Source organism: Triplophysa rosa, unplaced genomic scaffold (genome assembly GCF_024868665.1).
Source record: "Triplophysa rosa unplaced genomic scaffold, Trosa_1v2 scaffold221_ERROPOS574315+, whole genome shotgun sequence".
Lineage (NCBI taxonomy): Eukaryota > Metazoa > Chordata > Actinopteri > Cypriniformes > Nemacheilidae > Triplophysa > Triplophysa rosa.
In genome coordinates this window covers 57381-81327 of record NW_026634237.1, presented here as the reverse complement: position 1 = coordinate 81327, position 23947 = coordinate 57381, and the positions used below count along the sequence as shown (strand labels likewise).

The window sequence follows — 23947 nt, the reverse complement described above, 5'->3', positions numbered from 1 at the left end:
ATAAAATATAATTTGTACAGTTTTAGGCAAATTAGACATTGTCTTCCAATGGGTGTAGCGAAAACCTTTATGCACGCTACAATTTATTCTCATCTATCATACTGTTTAACATGCTGGAGTCAAGCAGGAGAGACAGTCGTCAAACCACTACACTCTCTTTATAAACAGAAACAGACTCTAAAAATTTTAGATCAGAAGCCTACTCGCTATCACTTTTGTAGGATTTTAGAGAAACATAACTTAAGTTTTGACAATTTTAAACTTTTTTCAAATTTGTGTATGGTTTATAAATTTTTAAATGGTCTGGCCCCCCCCATTATTCGGAATTTTGTCCACCTTCGTTCTGCAATCTCTGTTAGACACACTAGATCATCCTCTACTAGTGACTGTGTGATTCCATTTCGTCGCTCTGCTTTTGGACTATCTTCCTTCTCAGTGAAAGCTCTTACTAATTGGAATATTTTACCTGAAGAAATCAGGGTGTGTACATCTATTGATTTGTTTAAAGTAAAATTGAAATCTTATTTAAAATTAACACAAATTTGTGACCATTGACCTTTTATTTTTTTTCATTTTTTTTTCCCTTAATTTTTTTTTTTTTCTTTTCTTGCTCTGACGGGATGTGTATAAGTAACTGTATTGTATTGTTTTAGTGTATTGTGTATGTATATCTGTGTTTTAATTTATGTTTACCTGCCAAGGGACTGCGGATGGAAATTAGCCTGTGGGCTAAATTCGGTACAATGCATGAAATGGAAACATTAATGTTATAATTGTACATGGTCCCTTTCAAATAAACCTAAATAAAGAAAAAAAAAAGAAAAAAAAAAGAAAAGAATCGTGATTCTCAATTTACCCAGAATCGTGCAGCTCTACGAGGTATTATCGTATTCTCGAATAGGGGTGGTTAATCTCTATGGACGTCACGATGCGATTCGATGACGATTCAGAGGGCTGCGATGCGATGTTAAAACAATTCTCGATGCATCTTTTTTCCTATACAAATTTTCTTTTTCTTGCTGTGTGACTATTAAAATCTAAGTATTTGTAATTACCCAGACTGATTTTACTTCCAATATCCTTTATTAATAAAACAAATGGAAGTGATTTGGCAAGTCAACTGGAAGGTTACATTTGCCAGCATTGCAAAGAACCAACGGGAAGAGAGCGCCTGCCCTCAGTGCCCTGTAGCAGCATACAGAATGCAGTAAGCTTCAGCATGTAATAATAGCTAATGTAAAATAACAGACTTTTAGGCAACATCATCCTGTTATATGCAATGAGCAATACAATCCTTCAGAAAAAGAAAAATATAAACTCTGAACCAGCAGCTCTAATACAAAAAAATGCTTGTGGCCTGCAGCATATTCTGAATAACTCGTAACATACTAAGCTGCTCTTAAAATGAATCAACATACGGTAATAGACTTCTTACCATCATTCTCCTGTTATGTGAATGACTGCAGCATGTTCCGAATAACTGGTAACATACTAAGCTGCTCTTATACACAAATAATAAGACTTCTGACTTTAATATGGTTTCTCATGTTTGTCGTGTTTCCAAAATATTTTAGTTTAGCTTGACACAACTTGCATACACTCACCTAAAGGATTATTAGGAACACCATACTAATACGGTGTTTGACCCCCTTTCGCCTTCAGAACTGCCTTAATTCTACGTGGCATTGATTCAACAAGGTGCTGAAAGCATTCTTTAGAAATGTTGGCCCATATTGATAGGATAGCATCTTGCAGTTGATGGAGATTTGTGGGATGCACATCCAGGGCACGAAGCTCCCGTTCCACCACATCCCAAAGATGTTCTATCGGGTTGAGATCTGGTGACTGTGGGGGCCATTCTAGTACAGTGAACTCATTGTCATGTTCAAGAAACCAATTTGAAATGATTCGAGCTTTGTGACATGGTGCATTATCCTGCTGGAAGTAGCCATTAGAGGATGGGTACATGGTGGTCATAAAGGGATGGACATGGTCAGAAACAATGCTCAGGTAGGCCGTGGCATTTAAACGATGCCCAATTGGCACTAAGGGGCCTAAAGTGTGCCAAGAAAACATCCCCCACACCATTACACCACCACCACCAGCCTGCACAGTGGTAACAAGGCATGATGGATCCATGTTCTCATTCTGTTTACGCCAAATTCTGACTCTACCATTTGAATGTCTCAACAGAAATCGAGACTCATCAGACCAGGCAACATTTTTCCAGTCTTCAACTGTCCAATTTTGGTGAGCTCGTGCAAATTGTAGCCTCTTTTTCCTATTTGTAGTGGAGATGAGTGGTACCCGGTGGGGTCTTCTGCTGTTGTAGCCCATCTGCCTCAAGGTTGTGCGTGTTGTGGCTTCACAAATGCTTTGCTGCATACCTCGGTTGTAACGAGTGGTTATTTCAGTCAAAGTTGCTCTTCTATCAGCTTGAATCAGTCGGCCCATTCTCCTCTGACCTCTAGCATCAACAAGGCATTTTCGCCCACAGGACTGCCGCATACTGGATGTTTTTCCCTTTTCACACCATTCTTTGTAAACCCTAGAAATGGTTGTGCGTGAAAATCCCAGTAACTGAGCAGATTGTGAAATACTCAGACCGGCCCGTCTGGCACCAACAACCATGCCACGCTCAAAATTGCTTAAATCACCTTTCTTTCCCATTCTGACATTCAGTTTGGAGTTCAGGAGATTGTCTTGACCAGGACCACACCCCTAAATGCATTGAAGCAACTGCCATGTGATTGGTTGATTAGATAATTGCATTAATGAGAAATTGAACAGGTGTTCCTAATAATCCTTTAGGTGAGTGTATAGTGTGGGTCATGTCGGGGCCGTTTTTACCTTCAGCTTCATAGAAACCAAAATGCTTAATGTAAACTGAGCCGCTCGGATTTCTTTGTCTGCCATCTTCGTCGTCTCTTATGTGCACACCGTAGACTGTTTGGGGCGCTACAGAGTTCCGCCTTTTTCGTTCTGTCAAATATTTAACATTTAGAAAATCAATTTTTGACATTCGTGAATCGATTCAGAATCTTCCACGTCCGCATCGCAATGCATCTAAGAATCTAATTTTTCCCGCACCCCATTATCGAATTCCCGGTGCACCAGACAGTGAGATCCACAATCTCACTATAACGTTGTACAAAAATACTCTGCATGCTATAGTTTACACAGGACAAGTGGGAAATGTGCATTGATACTCCTTCATTCTACATGTTATGTGGTTTACTTTGACATGCAAAGCATCTTTGTAGTGTTAAGAGAGGGAAGTTATGAGTGATTTTTTGCAGCTCCGCCTGCATGTTCTTAAACATCAGCTATAGCCACTATAAATCGCTATTTTTCAGCAAATAACAAGTAAATTTTGCCACGATATTTTCAGAGATTAAAGAAAATATTTGAATGAAAAAACAATTTTGACAAAAAATTGACAATAAAACGATGCGTTTTCCCAGATCACATCACATTTATACAGTCGTTCTGTTGGCCGTGAGAAGCCCAGCCAGTTTGAACGCAGTTATTCGCGCTGTGTATAAAATGTTTCCAAAAATGTTTCCATTGTAATCACACAACTTATAATATACTGTATAATATATAGCCTAAAGCTTTGCAGATGCGTGAGAACAATTCATACATTTTTGAATAATGACTTCAATTTATGATACAGTTTACAATGTGGCCACGGATTTGAGTATCTTTTTTTCCTCAACCTCCAGGGCGCTTAGCTCGATACTTAAGCCATCCGCTGTAGAATATCATTTTTGATGACTCTGTCATGGTAAATGCGGCATGACACACACAACGCTGGCTGGTCCTGTCCAAGTCAACATCTGATTGGTCAACTTCAGATGGATTGCCAAATCCACTCATTGAACTTAATACACTCCATGAATTCAAACCGACAACTCCCAAAAATTTTTGTTTGAAATTTGTCCGGAGGTGCTCGTAACATGCTCGGCTCAGCTCGTAATTCCTCTCACACAAAGCGAGACGTGACCATTCGAGCATAAACAATTTCCTCCCGAGCGAAAACAATCGCCTGCGAGCTCGTACGACAGCAAAAATTCCACCGTGTATGCCCGCCTTTACTTGAGTCGTATTATTTTTCAGTACGTGAGTAAATAATTTCTTAAGTAACAATACTTTTACTTAAGTACAAGTTTTCAGTACTCTTTCCGCCACTGCAGGACAGTACATCTTCTTCAACGCTATCTGTACACCACTTTTCATTGATGTAGAAACATACCCCACCACCGGCCGATTTCCATTGTTGATTCTGCGTCACGGTCCGCTCTGAACAGCTGGTAGCTGGGCAGATGTTCCGCGCTGTCCGGGATGGAGTCATTCAGCCACGTTTCCACAAAACACAGAGCAGCAGAGTTTGAAAAATCCTTATTTGTTCAGTAGAGCAGAAGTTTGTCCGTTTTGGTTTGGCAGGTAGCGGAGATTTGCCAGATGTATGGTAGGCAGTGCAGTTTCAAAGCCACACTTTCTGAGTAGGGATGGGCATTTTTCAATCATTTCATATTCGAATGTTTGAGCTCGTTTATTTGAATTAAGTTAATAATGACGTAATTTATGTTTTTATTTAGTCACAATTTCACATCAAGCTTATAATTATCATTAAATATTCATAACGCAATAAAGCAGCAACAGAGAACTTTGGTGTATTCCCCATGTGGTTAGTAAGTGCAATTGTCTGTTATCAATGTTGTACTGTTGCTGTATAACAGGGGGGTCTTCAATTACTTTTCTTTGAGGGCCAGATTCCAAAAGTATAAATAGGATGCGGGCCAGTTTTTTACCATATCATAATTTCTTCTGTTATTTTGCATTTCTGTTATTTATTGCAATATGTTCCTTTTATACTTTTTTTTTGCTGTCACTTACAGGTCATATATTAAAACATGCACACAAATATTGCATCCAGTATTTGTGCCTTTTCATGATATTTAATTTAAAGGGATATTGTCTTTTTCATTATATTTTATATACAATTCTCAGCACCTCAGACCTCGGTACACACTACCCTCACTTCAAACATTGAACTCTCCTCTTTTACCCCACTGACTGACACTGTAGTCACCAGACTTCTCTCCAGCCACCCCACCACCTGTCCCCTTGACCCAATCCCCTCGACCCAATCCCCTCCCATCTCCTTCAGGCCACATCCAGCGCACTCACATCATCAACACCTCCCTGCTCACGGACACTTTTCCATCCACGTTCAAACAGGCCCAGGTCACGCGCGTCCCTACTTAAGAAACCCACATTGGGACCCCTCTGCTACCGACGGTTACAGACCTGTCTCTCTCCTCCCATTTATTGCAAAAACACTTGAAAGGGCAGTTTTCAACCAGGTGTCTTCCTACCTTTCCCAGAATAAACTACTGGATGACAAGCAGTCTGGCTTCAAAACAAACCACTCCACTGAGAATGCACTGCTATCGGTCACAGAAGCACTGCGGCTAGCCAAGGCGGAATCTAAATCCTCAGTCCTGATTCTGCTAGACCTATCTGCAGTGTTTGACACTGTCAATCACCAGATACTGCTAGCAACCCTGTCATCTCTAGGAATCTCAGGCTCTCCTCTCCGCTGATTCAAATCCTACCTCTCCGGCAGATCCTTCAGGGCAGGGCTCCAGACTAACTTCTTTTACTAGGAGCACTGTAGCCCCTGTCTGAAATTTTTAGGAGCGCAAGCAGAAAATTTAGGGGCACACCTTTTATCAGAATGCATAATGCAAATATTTACATTTTTTCCTCGAAATTTTAGATTAGATTCAACTTTATTGTCATTGCACATGTACAAGTACAAGGCAACGAAATGTGACCTTTGCATTTAACCCATCCAGAGAGTAGTGAACACACGCACAGCAAGTGGTGAACACACGTACCCCCGGAGCAGTGGGCAGCTATCACTGCAGCACCCGGGGAGCAAGTAAGGTGCCTTGCTCAAGGGCACCTCAGTTGTTACCCGCCGGCCCTGGGAATCGAACCGGCAACCTTCTGGTCATGAGTCCGACTCTCTAACCATTAGGCCACAACTGCCTATAAACCAAACAACAAAACGAAAGTAAAGGGCCGACAGCCACCTCACGGTCATCTGCCGGCCACACAAACATAAATAAAACTTAACACAGTGTCCAGGCCTGGTCGTCTCTCGTCGTAAACTCCTGTCGCTCCTCCTTTTATGCTTCCGTAGCTCCTCCGTGAGAGATGCGAGACCGGTGCAACGCGCAGCTGACACTCATCACTCGCGTCACCGGCCTAGTGCCGTTCCCTCACGGCTCTCGTCCCTCCTTCCTCGTTACAATCATGTTCACAGCACAATGTAAAGATAACTTCACATAAACTTAACAAGAGTTCTTCCTGTCGTTCATTCTTGTTGTGAACGGATTGGAAATGATTCAGCGCTGTCTCAAGTAATCAACAGATAAATGACGTATTCTGAACTAATGCGGTTAGTTTCACTTTAAACATCTCAAATATCAAATCGTTCGTCATCAGGCTCAAAAAATCTGTCACAGCAAACAGCGAATCGTAGTAATGCGCTCACGTTGTGTCTGTAAACTTGTCAATGATGAGCTGAGCTGTGACCGACACGACGACAGTGAGAAACATCAGTCACCCAGCCACGCAAGGCGTGCAGCTCCGGACTCTCCCCTTCTCACACACATAGGCCTACACTGGTGGACTCGCAATCTACTCGTCTTTTCACATGAGATAGAACAACTAGAAAAAAATCCAAATTGGCAGGTCACACATGCGCGAGTACTTGTAAAAAACGCTTGTGCTGTCTCATAAACTGGTCGCAAAATGCGACGGTGCAACACGATCTCACCATCCAACTTGGAAATACCACAATCACTCCTTCCAAAACAGCCAAGAACCTCAGAGTCATATTTGATGAACAGCTGTCCTTCAATGATCACATTGCAAAGACAACGCGGTCCTGCCGATATGCCTTATTCTACAGTATAAAGGTTAGACCCTATCTCACTGAGCATACGGCACAACTCCTTGTCCAGGCCGTGGTGATCTCAAGGTTGGACTACTGCAATGCTCTCCTTGCTGGTCTTCCTGCAAAGGCTATCAAGCCACTCCAGCTGGTTCAGAACGCAGCAGCACACATCGTTTTCCAACAGCCCAAAAGGGTCATGTGACGCCCCTTTTCATCTCCCTCCACTGGCTACCGGTTGAAGCCCATATCAGATTCAAGTCACTAATGCTTGCCTACAGGACTCTCACAGGATCTGCACCAGCATACTTTCACACCCTCCTACACTCCATCAAGATCCCTGCGTTCAGCAAACCAGCGGCGTCTTGTATTGCCTTTTCAAAAGGTCCCGCTCATTCTCCTTCACAACTCCTTCCTGGTGGAACATTCTTCCTAACTCAGTCTGGTCAACCACATCTCTCACAACATTCAAAAAACTACTTCAAACCCATCTCTTCTGTGAATACTTAAAAGACAAATGAGAAAAAAAACCTCTCTCTTTCTCTCTACAGGTATTGGTCTAGCTTTTGTTGAAACTAGTAACTTTGTATTAGCACCTATTGTATTATTGCTCCTGTATGACATATCGCTTATTGCTCCCTGAACTCTCTGTAAGTCGCTTTGGATAGAAGCGTCTGCTAAATGACTAAATGCAAGTGTAAATATTCCATAATACATTAGTTTACCCAAAAATGAATTTGCTGTTAATTTACTACCCCCAGTACTTACAAGATGTGGGTGGTATTGTTTTTTTTTTAGATATTGATATTAATGAAAGTCAAATAAAAAAAAGTCAAAAATGCTTTTCAGCACAAAAGTAAATCCCTGCCCCTTGACTTTAAAATGCCGTCTTATAAAGCGAATCAATCGGTCTGTGCAAGAAACTGAACGCTATTATCGAATCTTCGGGTGAATTCCAATCGCATTCTTGTGCCCCACGCACTTAAGGGCAGATCCTTTGAAGTGCAAGTTCTGGAGGGAGATGAACCGCTGTTTTCGTAAATACTGCTGTTTAAATCATACATAATGAATGCAGTAATAAAAACAACATCGTTATAAGTTCCTTATCTGAGACAACAGTTCACGTGGTGTAGTACTTTTCCTGCTGTTGCATTCAAGGGCACAAGATGCGTTTTAAAACGCGACCTATTGTGTGTGCAAAACGACTGCCTGTGGCTGTGGATTGCCGATTATAACATTGCAAATATCAATCGTTATGAGCCACGGGAATTACTTTCGTATTGAATGTAGCAGCGTTTTGGACTTTCAAAGGCATGGCGTCTCAGGATTTCTTAAAGCACACCATTCTTAAAGTGTCTCCACTTATTTGAAATGTTAAGGCGGGCCAGGTAAAGATGATTGACGGGCCGCATTTGGCCTGCGGGGCCGGCAGTTGACTAGCCCTGCTGTATAAGCTTTCCTGTGGGCAGGGTAATACACGTGAATTTGTTGACTAAGCAGAAACCGCTGTTAGATCATGTCACTTCATAAACTGTGCAAGTACTAAAGCACTCTTTTGTCTCCCGCGGGGTATACTACTGGGCTATACCAATAGCTCAAACTAGATTCTGAGGTAGCAGCTGGTTGTTAGCCGTTAGCGTATTGCGTGCTAGCTACATAACAATTTTGCAGTCACCCAAAACATAAACGCATAGACGTGAATGTGTTTAGTAACCAACGCAAATAATTTTTTGTAGTTATATTTTTGGAAACACACTTGCGACCAGGCGTTGTGCTTTGTGTAATAGGTGCAAATGTACATATAAGACTTTAAAATCCAGTAGCAGGAATGCTAACGTTAGCTCTCCATCCATTTTGCAATCCATTGCCTCTTCCAGCTTGCGCCACCGAGTGTAAGTCCGTCAGATATTGATTTGTGTTCGGGGCTGGTGTCCGATCACTCTCTCTCTCTTTTACTCTGTTTTTTTTCCTGGCTCTGCCATGGTGATGGTTTGGAGACTTGTGTTGAACTAGATCGTTTCGTCTTATTGTTAGCTGTTGGCTAACTTCACCCAGGCTACAAGTAAAATGTGACATATGCCTTAAAGCAGGTGATGGGCGGGGCTTGTGAACCAACCCGCACATCAAAGTTACAAGTGTGATTTCAGCCGATAGAGGGCTGCTTGGGTAGCAGCGGCAGTAACATTTGTCCAGTTAAGAGGTAACAACAGAGAGATTATTTTAATGTCGTAAAACTCTGTTGTTGCTTTAATATTATATCCTGTAAATAAGTTTTTTAATGTAGAAAAAAAGAAAAAATAGAAAAATACATAAAAACAGCATTTAAACCTGCGCGGAACGGTATAATACAAAAAGAAAACGCACAAAACGCAATGCATATTGACAGTCTGTGATATATGGTTATCTTGTTTATTTAGTTTTACATGTTTTCGATAAGAAAAACAAGCATATAGGTCTATTTTACTCTGGTGAAAGTCTGTTCAACAAGCCGACGGTTAACAAGCCGACAGCAGAGAAAACTCTCTGCTCTTCTCTAATTCCCGGTAACAAAACCCAGATCTGACAAGAATATATGGCTTTATTGTTTATAATGTTGATAATAAATAAAGTAAACGGGCTTGACACCTCCATGCCGACTGTTAAGATCCTAAAAAATACCCCGCAACAAAGATTGAGCCATTGTAGTGCTTGTTTTCCTGTTTATTACGTGAGCGTCATCTGATGAAGATATTTCCTGCTGATCAGCACCGCATACAAATATTGTTTTTTGTCGTTCACGGTCAGTGTCTGTCTTGTTTAGCTTTGCATTGCATTTGCATCAATAAATAAGGTAGGCCTATTTATTTAAACTAAGGTAAGGAATTACAGCGCATTTTAAAACAAACATAATAAGCATCCGTGCAAATTTATTTCCAGGCTGTAACTTGAAGTCGACGACCCTATTTGAACTTCTAGAAAGAAAATTCAGGCTTTTAGGTATGGAAAAAGGTGCCAGTGTTATGCTAAGGCCAAATTCATTAACATTAGTTGCAGTGAAATGTACATTTTCATGTTTCTAGTTGTTGAAATTAGCATTACTTAATATATATAGTGAGGGAAATAATGATTTGATCCCCTGCTGATTTTGTAAGTTTGCCTGCTTACAAAGAAATGAAGGGTCTATCATTTTTATGGTGGGTTTATTTTAACTGATGGAGACAGAATATAAAAAAATATGGGGAAAAATGTTCTATAAAGGTTATAAATTGATTTGCATTTCAGTCAGTGAAATAAGTATTTGATCCCCGAGCAAAACATAACTTTGTACTTGGTGGAGAAACCCTTGTTGGCAAGCACTGCCAACCCCACTGCTCCGGGTGTACGTGTGTTCACGACTTGCTGTGCGTGTGTTCACTACTCTCTGGATGGGTTAAATGCAGAGGTCACATTTCGGGTATGGGTCACCATATCTGACTAATCTGACGGTCACTTTCACAGAGGTCAGACATTTCTGATAGTTGGTCACCAGGTTTGCACATGTGTCAGGATACATTTAGTCCACTCCGCTGTCAATCTTCAAGGTTTCTTGGCAGTCACTCAGTAAATTGGAGTTTTTGCCTCCTTCACAGATGTTCTATAGGACTAGGGTGTAGAGACTGGCTAGGACATTTAATGTGCTTCTCCTTAAGCCACTCTTTGGTTGTCTTGGCAATATGTTTTAGGTCTTTGTCATGTTAAAGGCACATCCACGACCCATCTTCAGTGACCTAGTTAAGGGGAGGAGGTTCTCGTCCAAGATTTTACGGTACACTGGCCCGTTCCTCAGTCCCTCAATGCGGTGAAGTCATCCTGTATACCTGTAGCAGAGAAAAAGCCCTAAAGCAGAATGTTTCCAACACTGTGCTTCTCTGTAGGGATGGTGTTCCTGGGGTCATAGTCAGCATTTCTCTCCCTCCAAACACAGGAGTCAATTTTGGTCTCACAGCAGTGCCAGCACTTTCTCCAAACCCTTTTCTGAATCATTTTGATGTTCATTGTCAAACTTTAGATGAGCCAGGCGGGTCTTCTTGGGCAGGAGGACCTTGCGGGTGCTTCAGGATTTCAATCTATTGTGGCATAGTGTGTTACCAATGGTTTGCTTGCTACTGTGGTCCCAACTGTCTTGAAATCATTAACAAGCTTCTTCCGTGTAGTTCTGGGCTGATCTTTAACCTTTCTCATGATCATCTTTACTCCATTGGGGAAATCTTGCAGGTAGCTCCAGAACAAGGGCATTTGATAGTTATTTTGTATTTCTTCTATTTCCAAATAATCGCACCAACAGTTGTCTCCTTCTCACCAAGCTTCTGTCTGTAGCCTATTCAAGGTTTGTACAGGTCTACAATCTTGTCCCTGACATCCTTTAAAACCTATTTGGTCTGGACCATGGTGGTGGAGAGGTTGAAATGGAAGATACCGATTCTGTTGGCAGGCATCTTTTATATACATAACAAGCTGACTTAGGAGTACTTTCTTAAAGTGACTAATCTGTGGTCCATATAGGCACATAACCAATCTGTGGAGCCAGAATTCTTGCTGGTTGGTAGGGGATCAAATACATATTTCACTGACTGAAATGCAAATCAATTTATAACGTTTATATAACATTTTTTCCCCTGACTTTTTTTAAATATTCTGTCTCTATCAGTTAAAATAAACCCACCATAAAATGATAGACCCTTCATTTCTTTGTAAGCAGGCAAACTTACAAAATCAGCAGGGGATCAAATCATTATTTTCCTCACTGTATAATAGAATAATATAACAACTGCTCCAAACCAGTTATGGTAATAAATTAATTATTGTTAATCATTTAATATTACGTTGGTTTTTTTTATGTAAGTAATGTTAATGAATTCTGTGGCTCACCAGTTTTGAAACATTTTAATATGGTGATGTGAGCCGAGCATAAAACGCGATCCGAGCATCCGGTGTGTAAACTTAAAATATTTAAACTAGTTTGCAATCTGAGTGAACAAAGATTAAGGAACACATACAAATGATTTTTAATATTTTCTGTATATTATAAAATCATTACAGATGAAGTGAAGAAGCGTTAAATAAGACGTGACAACTCTAAGGTCTTCTCTTGCGGTAATTTAACCCTGTGGTGACGCATTTTATTATTATGAAAAATACCAATATTTGATTAGCATTTTTAATATTTGAATGGTTATTGCGGATCGAAAATTCGAACATTCGTGCACATCCCTATTTCTGAGTCTTACATGCGCGCCGGCTCGCTTCCCACGCTTGTACGTCCTGGAGCGCTTTAGCAGTGCTGCTGTGCCTATGACTATGATCTTCACCAAAACGTCGGAATAATTAAAAACCGGTAGGAAATCAGATGGTGTGCACTGACGAATGTTCAGCAGTTCATCCCTTGTGAAACTGATTGTATAAGAAAAACAAAAAAACAGGACAAACAAACAAAAACATCAAAACAACTGGAGAGCTCCACTCCGAGGCAGCCATCTTGGCCATTACATTTCATCAATGAATTTGTCTCTTGGGAATCAAGCCCTTGACCTTTGGGTTACTGATGTGAACACTACTATGTTGTGTATATTTGTTAAAGAGGGAACGTCTTTCATAGCCCTGCGCTGTGCCTCACCTTCAAATTCACGTTCACTTCATCCTTTTGATATCTCTGTGGAGAGAGATGAATCTTGTAGTGATGATGGTTGGCTGATTGTAAGATCTGACGTTTTTCTAGAACAATCTGCTCAAGCCCTGCCCACTTATCTACAGTTTATGGTGATTGGTTATTTTCATCGTCATCAGCCTATTTTCTAAGATGTTGTACCCTGTTCTTTCCACCAGGTGAAGAAAATAGCAGCAGAATACTACAAAGATCTTCCGTGTTACACATCATGGGTGAAGGTTTTGTATGACTTCATCATGGACGATGACCTTAGCCCGTATTCACGTGTGAAGAGAAGACTCACCGGAGATGTGAAACTAGAGTAACACACTTATCACTAGAGACCATTTCTGCTCACCCACACCAAACTGCTGATCGTTTTATATGCTAACTTGAGTGTGAAACAATATACACAGACATTTTTGATTTTCACCCTCAGTGATAGAAAAAACTTTGTTTTTAGAAAATTTGCTAATGAATTTTAATTCTAAACCAAAATGTCTAAGATATTTTGTTCTATTTCACATGGGTCCAAACTAAAGATCTGTTTCTTTATTGCTTAAATTGTGCATGTTTTAACTCTTTTTTTTTTTAGATTCTATGATAATATTTGCCTCATTTTGGAGTCTTTAAAATGACAAATGTAAAGATTGGAGAATGTTACCTTGTTTTTGGCTTACAAGCGAGTCAGGCTAATCTGTCTGCTCTCCTGCCATGCAGAGAGAGAGTATAAAGTTCTATAAAGCAGGCGTGTCTAATTCTACTGTCTGCAAAACTGAATTTGCATCTTAATCCTACAGACCTGGCTACAATCCTTTCAAGTTTTTGAAAGTTTTTTTATGGCTTCACCATATCCCTTTATTTCATAAAAAAACGGCATACTTTGGTTAGCAATGAAGTTAAGTACTGAGTATGTATTTTGTATGTCACATGTATGAACAAAAAATGCCTTAATAAATTCGAGATGGTTTAATGTTGTTGTGATTTTGATTTTGGGATGTTTTTAATGTTACCCTGAACATTAAAAAAGCAGCTATATTGCCAGTCAAAAGTTAATTTTACGTTTATCCAAATTTTATAATATACGTTTTCAAAACTACACTATAGATGGTTTTATCGGTCGCACACGCATAGCCCGAACTGGAACATAGGCACACAGTTTTTTGCTGAAATTAAAGGCAGTTGGACTCGACAGTGATCCTTACGACTTATGAGAACCAGTGATGCATGAAATGGGTTTTCATATTGAGTTTTGAAAGATTTACAGTAGTGTTCTAAATGTTTTACAGTTGACTATTTAGAATGTTGAGGAAATGGGGGCTCTGCTCTTTGTCCACACTGTGTTTATAGGCATGTTCGAGTTGAACTACACTAGTATGCCATCGGATTGCAAGATCTGCCGGTTGTAGGCGGAGGAGGAGTAAAGAGACGGTTGGAGTCGGACACTTCTCATACGATGCTGAACTTTCGGCATACCACAGGATTTTGTTTTCTTTATCACTGATGAAGTGAATATGATAGAAAAAAATGGATTTCCGTAAGCGTAAATTTGGCAGGAAGTCACTTCCATAATATTCATGCAACACAAAATGATAAATGACAAGGTAAACTCGAGTGAATAGAAAAATCTGAGTTGTGTCAACTACTGTTAACACATTTCAAGTACAATGAACTTTTACAAATTATAAATGCTGTGAGTGTGATGGTCCTGATGTAGGACACACACAGCCATAAATGAACAATGAACTGAAAATGAAGTAAAAGTTCACTGATTTAAGAACAAGATTTAATTTACCATGTGCTAAATCAGACTAATTTTATAGAAGGAGTAGGTAACGTGTTTAATGTAAAAACTTTAGTGTATATCTAAAACTATATAATGGATCTGTGACTGTGTAATAAAACCAGCCCTGGGTAAATAAATGTGTGGTACCTGTGCCCAGGGTTTGTGGAATAGACTGATCCAGAGGCAAAGGATAAACACGACGTGCAAGTGTTAAATGGGAAATCTAGGGAAATTGGAATAGTCCAATGGTGTTGTGTGTATGGGAAATGTGTAATAATGTGGAGTATTGATTACTGATCAGCTTTATAGTATAAGTAAATGTTTATTTGTCTTTCCTAACACTCCTTTTTGGTTTAAAGGTTTGTTTAGTGGGTTATTTCGACTAGGGAAATGATTTTATTGTTATACGTTGTGTAATTGTAATTGTGTAGTACATGGTGGTTTTTGGCTTGCTGCTTATTGTCCTCTGGAAAAGAGGCTTTTTTGGAATGCTATTTTTTGTACCTTGTTGTAATTTAAGTTGGATTTTTTTATTCTTTATGCTGACCTGCTGACCAACTTTATGGAGATGCAGATTTCATTTTCCAACAGGACTTGGCACCTGCACACAGTGCCAAAGCTACCAGTACCTGGTTTAAGGACCATGGTATCCCTGTTCTTAATTGGCCAGCAAACTCGCCTGACCTTAACCCCATAGAACATCTATGGGGTATTGTGAAGAGGAAGATGCGATATGGCAGACCCAACAATGCAGAAGAGCTGAAGGCCACTATCAGAGCAACCTGGGCTCACATAACACCTGAGCAGTGCCACAGACTGATCGACTCCATGCCACGCCGCATTGGTGCAGTAATTCAGGCAAAAGGAGCCCCAACTAAGTATTGAGTGCTGTACATGCTAATACTTTTCATGTTCATACTTTTCAGTTGGCCAAAATTTCTAAAAATCCTTTCTTTGTATTGGTCTTAAGTAATATTCTAATTTTCTGAGATACTGAATTTGTGGTTTTCATTAGTTGTCAGTTATAGTCATCAAAATTAAAAGAAATAAACATTTGAAATATATCAGTCTGTGTGTAATGAATGAATATAAGGGGAATTTGCCAGAGGGGAACTGGAATCCCCTGGTTGGGCCTGGGTTCTCCTGTGTTTTTTTTTCTCTATTAGAGTTTTGGGTTCCTCGCCACCGTTTGCATACTGTTTTTGCACTATCTGCCTGACCGGGGGGGCTGCTTTAGAATTTTAAAGTTTAACTTAATATTGCATATAGGAATTTACAGTCTGTTATACAAAGTATTTGACCTGTGCTTCTCTCTCCTTTATCCTAAATGTGTGCTCTCACTGAGCGTGTGTGTGTGTGTGTGTGTGTGTGTGCGTGCGCGCGCATCCGTGTGTGTGTGTGTCTCTATGTCTATGTGTGTTAGTACGTGTGCATATTGTGTGTGTGGAGTGTTTTGTATGTGGGTATGTCTGTCTTCTGTGTTTTCAACCTTTTCTTGTCTTTGCAGGTACAACTTGAATTATTTTGCTTATAGTCAATATGTCTCATGTACAGCTGCTTTGTAACAATGAAAATTGTAAAAGCGCTATATAAATAAAGTTGAGTTGAGTTGAGTTGAGTTGTTGAGTTGAGTTGAGTTAACAATGTACGTGCACAGAGCAATTGTACTGCTTTTCAAGACAAATCACCTCATTTAAATGAGCATGAAACTCACCCCTATAGTTCACCCATATTAACTATAAGTCCTATAACTAAAATCTCATAGTTATTTCATGCTGAGGCGAACACGAGCAAATTTAAGAGGGGGTGCTTTTCACGGCAAGCTGGTCTGCCAGAAAATGCACCCTCCCGAATCTCCCACTAGGAACGTGTCACAAGCATGAAACTCACCCCATTTAACTATAGAAGTCCTAGAACTAAAATCTCATAATTTAGTTCTAATTGTTACAAGAAACTTTTGTAATTTTGTTTTTAATTTTAATTTTGTTTTTAACTTTTTTTCTGTAAAAACATCTCGATAACAATTCAATTCAATTTTATTTATATAGCGCTTTTCACAATGTGCATTGTTCCAAAGCAGCTTTACAGGAGCAAATAAGAAAAACACAGAAAGGTAAAACACAGCACAGTGCATGGTGTTTATAGACCAAGCAAGATCATTATAATAAATAATATCTAATAAATAAATGAATAAATAAATAAATGCAGTCTCCCGGTGAGCAAGCCAACACTGCACTGCTCTGCTGTGGCGAGGAACCCAAACTCCAATGATGAATAATGGAGAAAAAAAACCTCGGGGGAAACCAGGCTCAGCCGGGAGGGCCAGATCTCCTCTGACGTGTCATAGCTGCACTCAGTGACCCCGACCAAAGCCACCGAGCAACGTCCACGAAGAACAGGGAGAGCCCACGAGCCGCGACCCAGGAAGCCCCACCCGCCGAAACCGTGCAGGTCCAACCCGGTCCCATTCCGCGATCAACAACAGACAACAGAGGAACAACCAGGGAAAAGTAGTAATGGCATAATTAACTTTATTCCTCTGTTGTCCGACATCGACCACAAAACAAGACCAACCAGACCAGACCCACACAGTCCCAACAAATGAAACGCCCCGAACCACAACCAACAAGCCCCCACTCCCTACAACACCCACCCAGCTACCTCCAATCAAAGTCACTGAGTGCAGCCATAACTTCAAACTGCTGTCGTGTGATGTAAGTTTAGCATTAAATACCAAGTATTGTAAATTTAGCATTTATGTGACAGGTAGTCCGTCTTTGCTCTCGGTTGGGGATGGAATTGTCTGAGCTGGGCCGGCCAGATGGTCGCCTTTTTCTTGGGTGGTGATGGAATTGCCTTGGATGGAGCTGGATGGTCAGTCAGTCCGCAGGCTCTCGCAGGAGGATGGCACGGGATTTTCCGATGTAGCTGGCGTAATCTCTAGTTGTGGATGGGCATATGACGTTCATCTGGGCCTGGCGGAATCTCTCCCTACCTCGGGATGGGCATCCCGAGGCGAGGGCAGAAACAGAAAGAGAATAATTAGCGTAGCTGCTGTTCATTAGCTATGTATTAGTGAATGCTTGGCTGAAAAGATGTGTCTTTAATCTAGATTTAAATTGGGAGAGTGTGTCTGACCCTCGAATAGTATCGGGGAGGCTATTCCAGAGTTTAGGTGCTACGTATGAGAAAGCTCTACCCCCTTTGGTGGATTTAGTTATTCTAGGTGTTATCAAAAGTCTGGAGTTTTGAGATCTTAGAGAGCGTGATGGGTTGTAGTGTGGTAGAAGCTCTGTTATGTAGGTAGGGGCTAAACCGTTTAAGGCTTTATAAGTAATTAAAAGAACTTTAAAGTCAATACGATACTTAATGGGTAACCAGTGAAGGGTTGATAACATTGGGGGTTATGTGATCGTATTTTCTGGACCTGGTTAGAACTCTGGCAGCTGCGTTCTGAACTAACTGTAGTTTGTTTATTGATGATGCAGGACAACCACTAAGCAGTGCATTACAGTAGTCAAGTCTTGAGGTCACAAATGCATGAATAAGCTTCTCTGCATCAGCCACACATAAAATATTTTGCAATTTGGCAACATTTCTAAGGTGGAAGAAGGCTGTTTTTGTGACATTTGAGATGTGATTTTTAAATGACAGGTTGCTGTCTAATATAACGCCGAGGTCTTTAACTGTATTTGTTGGAGTAACAGTGCAGCCTTCAATTTGCAGGTCATAATCCGAAATATTCTGCTCACGTGTCTTTGGTCCGATAAGTAATATTTCTGTTTTATTAGAATTTAAAAGAAGGAAATTTAACAAGTCATCCAATGTTTTATATCTTCGATGCACTCTGCCAATTTGGATAGTTGGAAGGAATCATCTGGTCTTGATGAGATATATAGCTGAGTATCATCTGCATAACAGTGGAAGCTAATTCCATGTTTTCTAATAATGTTTCCAAGGGGCAGCATGTATATGGAGAATAGCAAGGGTCCTAAAACCGATCCCTGAGGTAATCCATAATTTACTTGCGTTAGATTTGATGATTCCCCATTTAAATGGACAAATTGATGTCTGCCTGATAAGTAAGATCTGAACCATTGTAGTGCCTGTCCCTGAATACCGGTATAATTGTGTAAGCGATTTAGAAGTATTTTATGGTCTTCAGTATCGAACGCAGCACTAAGGTCAAGCAGGACTAGGAGTGAGATGTTACCTTTATCTGATGCTATAAGCAGGTCGTTTGTAATTTTAACGAGTGCAGTTTCAGTACTATGATGCGGTCTAAAACCTGACTGGAATTTTTCGTGTATGTCATTATTTTGTAAGAAAGAGCACAACTGAGTGGACACTACTTTTTCTAGTATTTTAGACAGGAAAGGGAGATTTGAAATCGGTCTATAGTTTCCTAGTTCATTGGGGTCTAAGTTTGGTTTCTTGATAAGAGGCTTAATGACGGCCAGTTTAAAGGCTCCTGGGACATGGCCTAGATTAATTGACGAGTTGATAATGTTATAAATGGGCTCAATTGCAACGGTTAATAACTCTTTTAATAATTTAGTTGGTATGGGATCTAATAAGCAAGTTGTAGGTTTAGATGTTGCAATAAGTTTAATTAAATCTTCCTGTTTTATAGGTGAAAAACACTGTAGCCTTTCTTTTTGGGCGATGGTTGGTACTAATTTATAGGACAGACTTGGAGGTTGAGTTTTTACTATTTTGTCTCGTATGTTTTCGATTTTCTCTGTAAAAAATTCATGAAATCATTGCTACCAAGGTGCGGCGGAATACCCAGGTCAGGTGAAGTCTGTTTATTTGTTAGTTTAGCAACTGTACTAAATAAAAACCTTGGATTGTTTTTGTTAGTTTCTATGAGGTTACGGAGGTGCTCAGCCTTTGCTACTTTTAGTGCCTTTTTATAACAGTTTGCACTCTCTTTCCACGCAATTTTAAAGACCTCTAATTGGGTTTGTTTCCATTTGCGCTCCAGTTTACGTGTTTCTCTTTTAAGGGCGCGAGTGGTGCTATTGTACCATGGTGCTGCGTTTTTCTCATTAATCTTTTTTGACTTCATAGGTGCGACAGCTTCTAATGTATTAGAGAAAATAGTACCCAATTTGCTGGTCATGTCATCGAGCGATTCTGTATTTATTGGTATGGTTATTAAAGGAGTCAGATCTGGCAAGCTCTTTGCGAAACTATCTTTAGTAGTCGAGGTAATTGTTCTACCCTGTCGATAACGAGTTAAACGGCTGATTTCTGCAGTGCGCAGTGTACATGTTATAAGATAGTGATCAGTGACATCGTCGCTTTGAGGTATAATATCTATATTGGTTAGATCGGCTCCGTGAGATATAATCAAGTCTAGTGTATGATTAAATCGATGAGTGGGTCCATTGATGTGTTGTGTTACTCCAAAAGAGTGTAATAGCTCTGTAAACGCCACTGCTAATGCATCGTTAGCACTATCTACGTGGATATTAAAGTCTCCGACAATTAGTACTTTATCAACGTTAACCAATAGGTCCGATAGGAAAAGTCCGCAAACTCTTTCAGAAAATCAGTGTAGGGACCAGGGGGTCTATACACTGTAGCCAACGTACAAGAAAGCAATGGTTTTTTATTGTCAATTGGAACAATTATGTTCAACGCAAGCACTTCAAATGATTTAAATTTATGCTCTGTTCTCTGAGTTACAGTAAGAAAGTCTCTAATGATTGTTGCCACACCCTCACCTCGACCAACTGGACGTGGCTCATGCATATAACAGTAGCTTGGTGGGGTACACTCATTTAGACCGTAATAATCATTTGGTTTAAGCCAGGCTTCGGTAAGGCAAAGTATATCAAAACTGTTGTCTGTGATCATTTCATTTACAATAACTGCTTTTGAATTTAGTGATCTAATATTTAGTAGGCCGAACTTTATGAGTTTGTTTTGGTCGTTTATTACATTGTCCTCAGGTTTAATCACGATTAGATTTTTTCTCTGAGATTTGGCTATTTTGTTATTTTGTAGTATTATTCGGGGGACAGACACAGTCTCTATGCATTTGGAAGCATATGAGAACATGAGTAAGAATAATAATAATGAGTAAATAATACATTAAATACTGTCAAAACCCATATCTTCAAAGCTCGCATTGTTAGAAAAGTGGAAAAATAAACATTTCCAAGATACCTCGACAAACACAAGTTAAACATAAACTACTTGGCACAGGTAATAAATCAAATATTGCAGCAAGGGACACTATTACTGGCATGCAGGACACAAGTAATCCACATCCACTGGAGGGCTCTGTACACAATCATGTTGGTACCACCTTTCACATCTGTCACAGCAAACCTGGGAAAACAGTGACATGTAGTGGTACATGTTTTGAATTATAGGGTATTTCTAAAAATAGGTGATATCTGAATTAACTGACTTTTAATATTCTTACTATTTCTTTGATTTTGGAAGTTCTCAACAACATAATGTTGTGTTCTGACCACAATAGGAATTTCCTACATCACACCTTGTTCAATAGAGAGTAATCACAGATTTCTACACAAAATCAGCACAACATTAATAATGACTGCATTAATAGATGATGTGGAAAGATGTAATTACTACTGCAACTGCAAAAAAAATCTGGAAAATAACATTTTTTGTTCATTTTGTAATGTGAATAACTCACCCATTGTGTTTTACCCTTGTCCTCCATCCTACAATAAAAGCACAGGCTGCTTAGATCATCTGCTAAGACAAACAGTATTCAACAAATATGTTCAGACCAAAACAGTTTGCATTGCACAGCAAAAATTCACTAGCGTAAAGCTGCATATTTATGATTGCCTATTAAATGCATAAAACCAACAAATGAAGTGATTAACATGCTGAGCAAAAAAACGAAACAGACCTGATTCTCTGAGGAGGGAAGTAGCTATGTCAAACTTCAACTTGTCCACTGCTTTCTGTGAAGTGTGAATATTTATTGCCTCCCCCAGTAAAATGTTCTCTGCAAACTGAAGAGAACTTTGATTAGCAAAATGGCACAAGCAATGCATCATGTCAACCGGCACTAGGAAAACACCCCATAACACCCAATGTACTTGTTACTTTATGAAAGAATGGCATCTACACAGGCCCGGATTAAGAATTCAGAGGCCCCTGGGCACAAGTGTCTTATGGACCCCCCCACACACACACACATGCACACAATAAAGTTTTAAATTAGCCTATAGGGTACTATGCATATAAACACCTCTATCCTTTACAGTATTACATTGACAAGTTACAAACTATGATATAACAATATCAACACCTGTACACATCCCAGTGGTGTAAAGAGTACCAGAAAACCATACTTAAGTAAAAGTACAGATACCTTGCAGCTAAAACTACTCCATTACAAGTTACAAGTCACCAATTCAAAAATGACTTCAGTAAAAGTCTTAGAGTATCTGAATTTAACAGTACTTGAGTATTTTACTCGTACTGAATGTAGGCTCAAAGCAGCACTAGTCCTCAACACTTAAGAGACATGTCAGTGAAAAACAAGAAACAGTTGATTCATGAGGAGAGCAATCACATTTATTTTCTTAAATCAAAATAAGACTGAACACCTCAAANAACCTCTCAAATCTGTCACTGCAGTTTCAAATCTTCCCGCCTTGACTTTTGCTACTACTTTCGCGATAAACCCGTTGCAAAACTAACTTGTGCACTTGAAAGCTCAGAGGCGAGAGAAAGAACGGCATTTGATGACGTCACGCGGCTGAGCCACACCGCCCCCTAATGGCGGGAAAAATCACAATGAAAGGATCTAGCAAATAATAGTATACATAATGTTTAAATAACTAAAACGAAACCATCAGACTTATGTATACTATCATGTATAATTATTCCATGACTTATACTATCTTGTATAGATATCATTTCGTAATGTATTTTAATGATATCATTCTGTATACTATCGATAATACGTTGTGTACTATGGTTTGTTTTAAAATATAATGACAGGCTGACTACATTTTCCGTTATGTATACTATAATGTTCATTGATATACTATATAAAAATAAACATTTACACAGTTCAACATTATGATTCTATAGCCTAACCCTTGAGAATTATTATTGCTTTAGTTATAATGTTACCAATATTATATTAATATTTAAAAAAAAACACGTTCCTGGTAGTATAATATAAATGTAAATTAAATTCAGTGAGCAATGTATTATTGACCATTATTGCACTTTTAAGCTATTTCTACTTTTATATATTTTTTTGTTATTTTCAATAAAGGGAAAATGAACAGAAATTGTATGCAGGACTGTGCAATGCCACCATATACAGTATTGGGGTTGTGGGTTTACCTGGAAGTTTCTTTTCTCATAGAAGGTTTGGATTTTTAACAGATGAGCTTAAACATATTTAATCAATATTTAGTGTACAATTATTTTCTCATGTGATAATTACTAGCCGCAGGATAATGCATCCAGTCGGTTGTTATCGCAGAATAAACCCCTTCAGTGTTATACAAGAACTGATTCTGATCATTCTGATATAGGAGCCTTACACAATGACAGGCTGACTGTACATTTTCTGTTTTTAATTTTGATCATTATCGTCAGCGAACTTGCTTCAGCTAAGTGAGGTTGTTAATTAGGTTGATAATTTATACACCACCCTTATCAGATTCAAGATCTTTATTGTCATACAGTATGTACCTGTAAAAAAAATATATTTTGCAGATGGGGTAGAAAAGCAATAAATATATAATAAAGGACAAACATAGAACAAAGATATACTGCAGTAAATATAAAAGAGAATAAAATAGAAAAGTTAATTTATAGTAAAAAAGTGGACGTAAGTAGTATTTTTGTTAAGGAAAATGTATTTATTGATTTAGAGTTTCATCTTAATTTAAATACTGTATTAGTGATTTAAATTGTGGTTTTTCCTGCCATTAGGGGGCGGTGTGGCTCAGCCGCGTGACGTCATCAAATGCCGTTCTTTCTCTCGCCTCTGAGCTTTCAAGTTTACAAGTTAGTTTTGCAACGGGTTTATCGCGAAAGTAGTAGCAAAAGTCAAGGCGGGAAGATTTGAAACTGCAGTGACAGATTTGAGAGGTCATAGATGCCTATTTGTGGTTGCAATTCAAATCTGAATCTAGGAAAACGTGTAAATATGTGCTATACATTTGTATCTGCCAATGTATTTTAGTAAATGCCAGTTTACACGTTTGTGACTATTTTTCTGCAACTTCAAATTCAGAAGACAGATTTGTGAGTTTTGTCCACGAGTGCAAATCTCAATATTCAACTTCAGCTTTTTATTTTACAAGTTTTGACATTGGGGCTGTGAGTGTACATTTTAGTGTAGGCTACAGGTACAAATACTTACTTTACAAGTTCACAAATTAAAATCTACATGCTCTCAAGTTTTGCTACTAAAATACCTTCATACATAATCTTAGGAGGGAAGCGTAATATCTGTCTGTGATTGTTCTTTTACAATACATTTTCATGGGAACAAATGTTCACTTTG

The 23947-nt window shown here is 39.2% G+C and overlaps 1 protein-coding gene across 1 annotated transcript in view; it reads left to right on the top strand.

Moving 5' to 3' along the window:
* The window catches only part of degs1 (delta(4)-desaturase, sphingolipid 1), a 31029-nt gene extending 15671 nt beyond the window's left edge, over nt 1-15358 (top strand). The window contains exon 2 of the mRNA XM_057327371.1: nt 12812-15358. Within this exon, the coding sequence (XP_057183354.1) occupies nt 12812-12958 (147 nt within the window). The 3' untranslated portion in view covers nt 12959-15358. The remainder of the gene's footprint in view (nt 1-12811) is intronic.
* Nucleotides 15359-23947: the final 8589 nt, after the last annotated feature.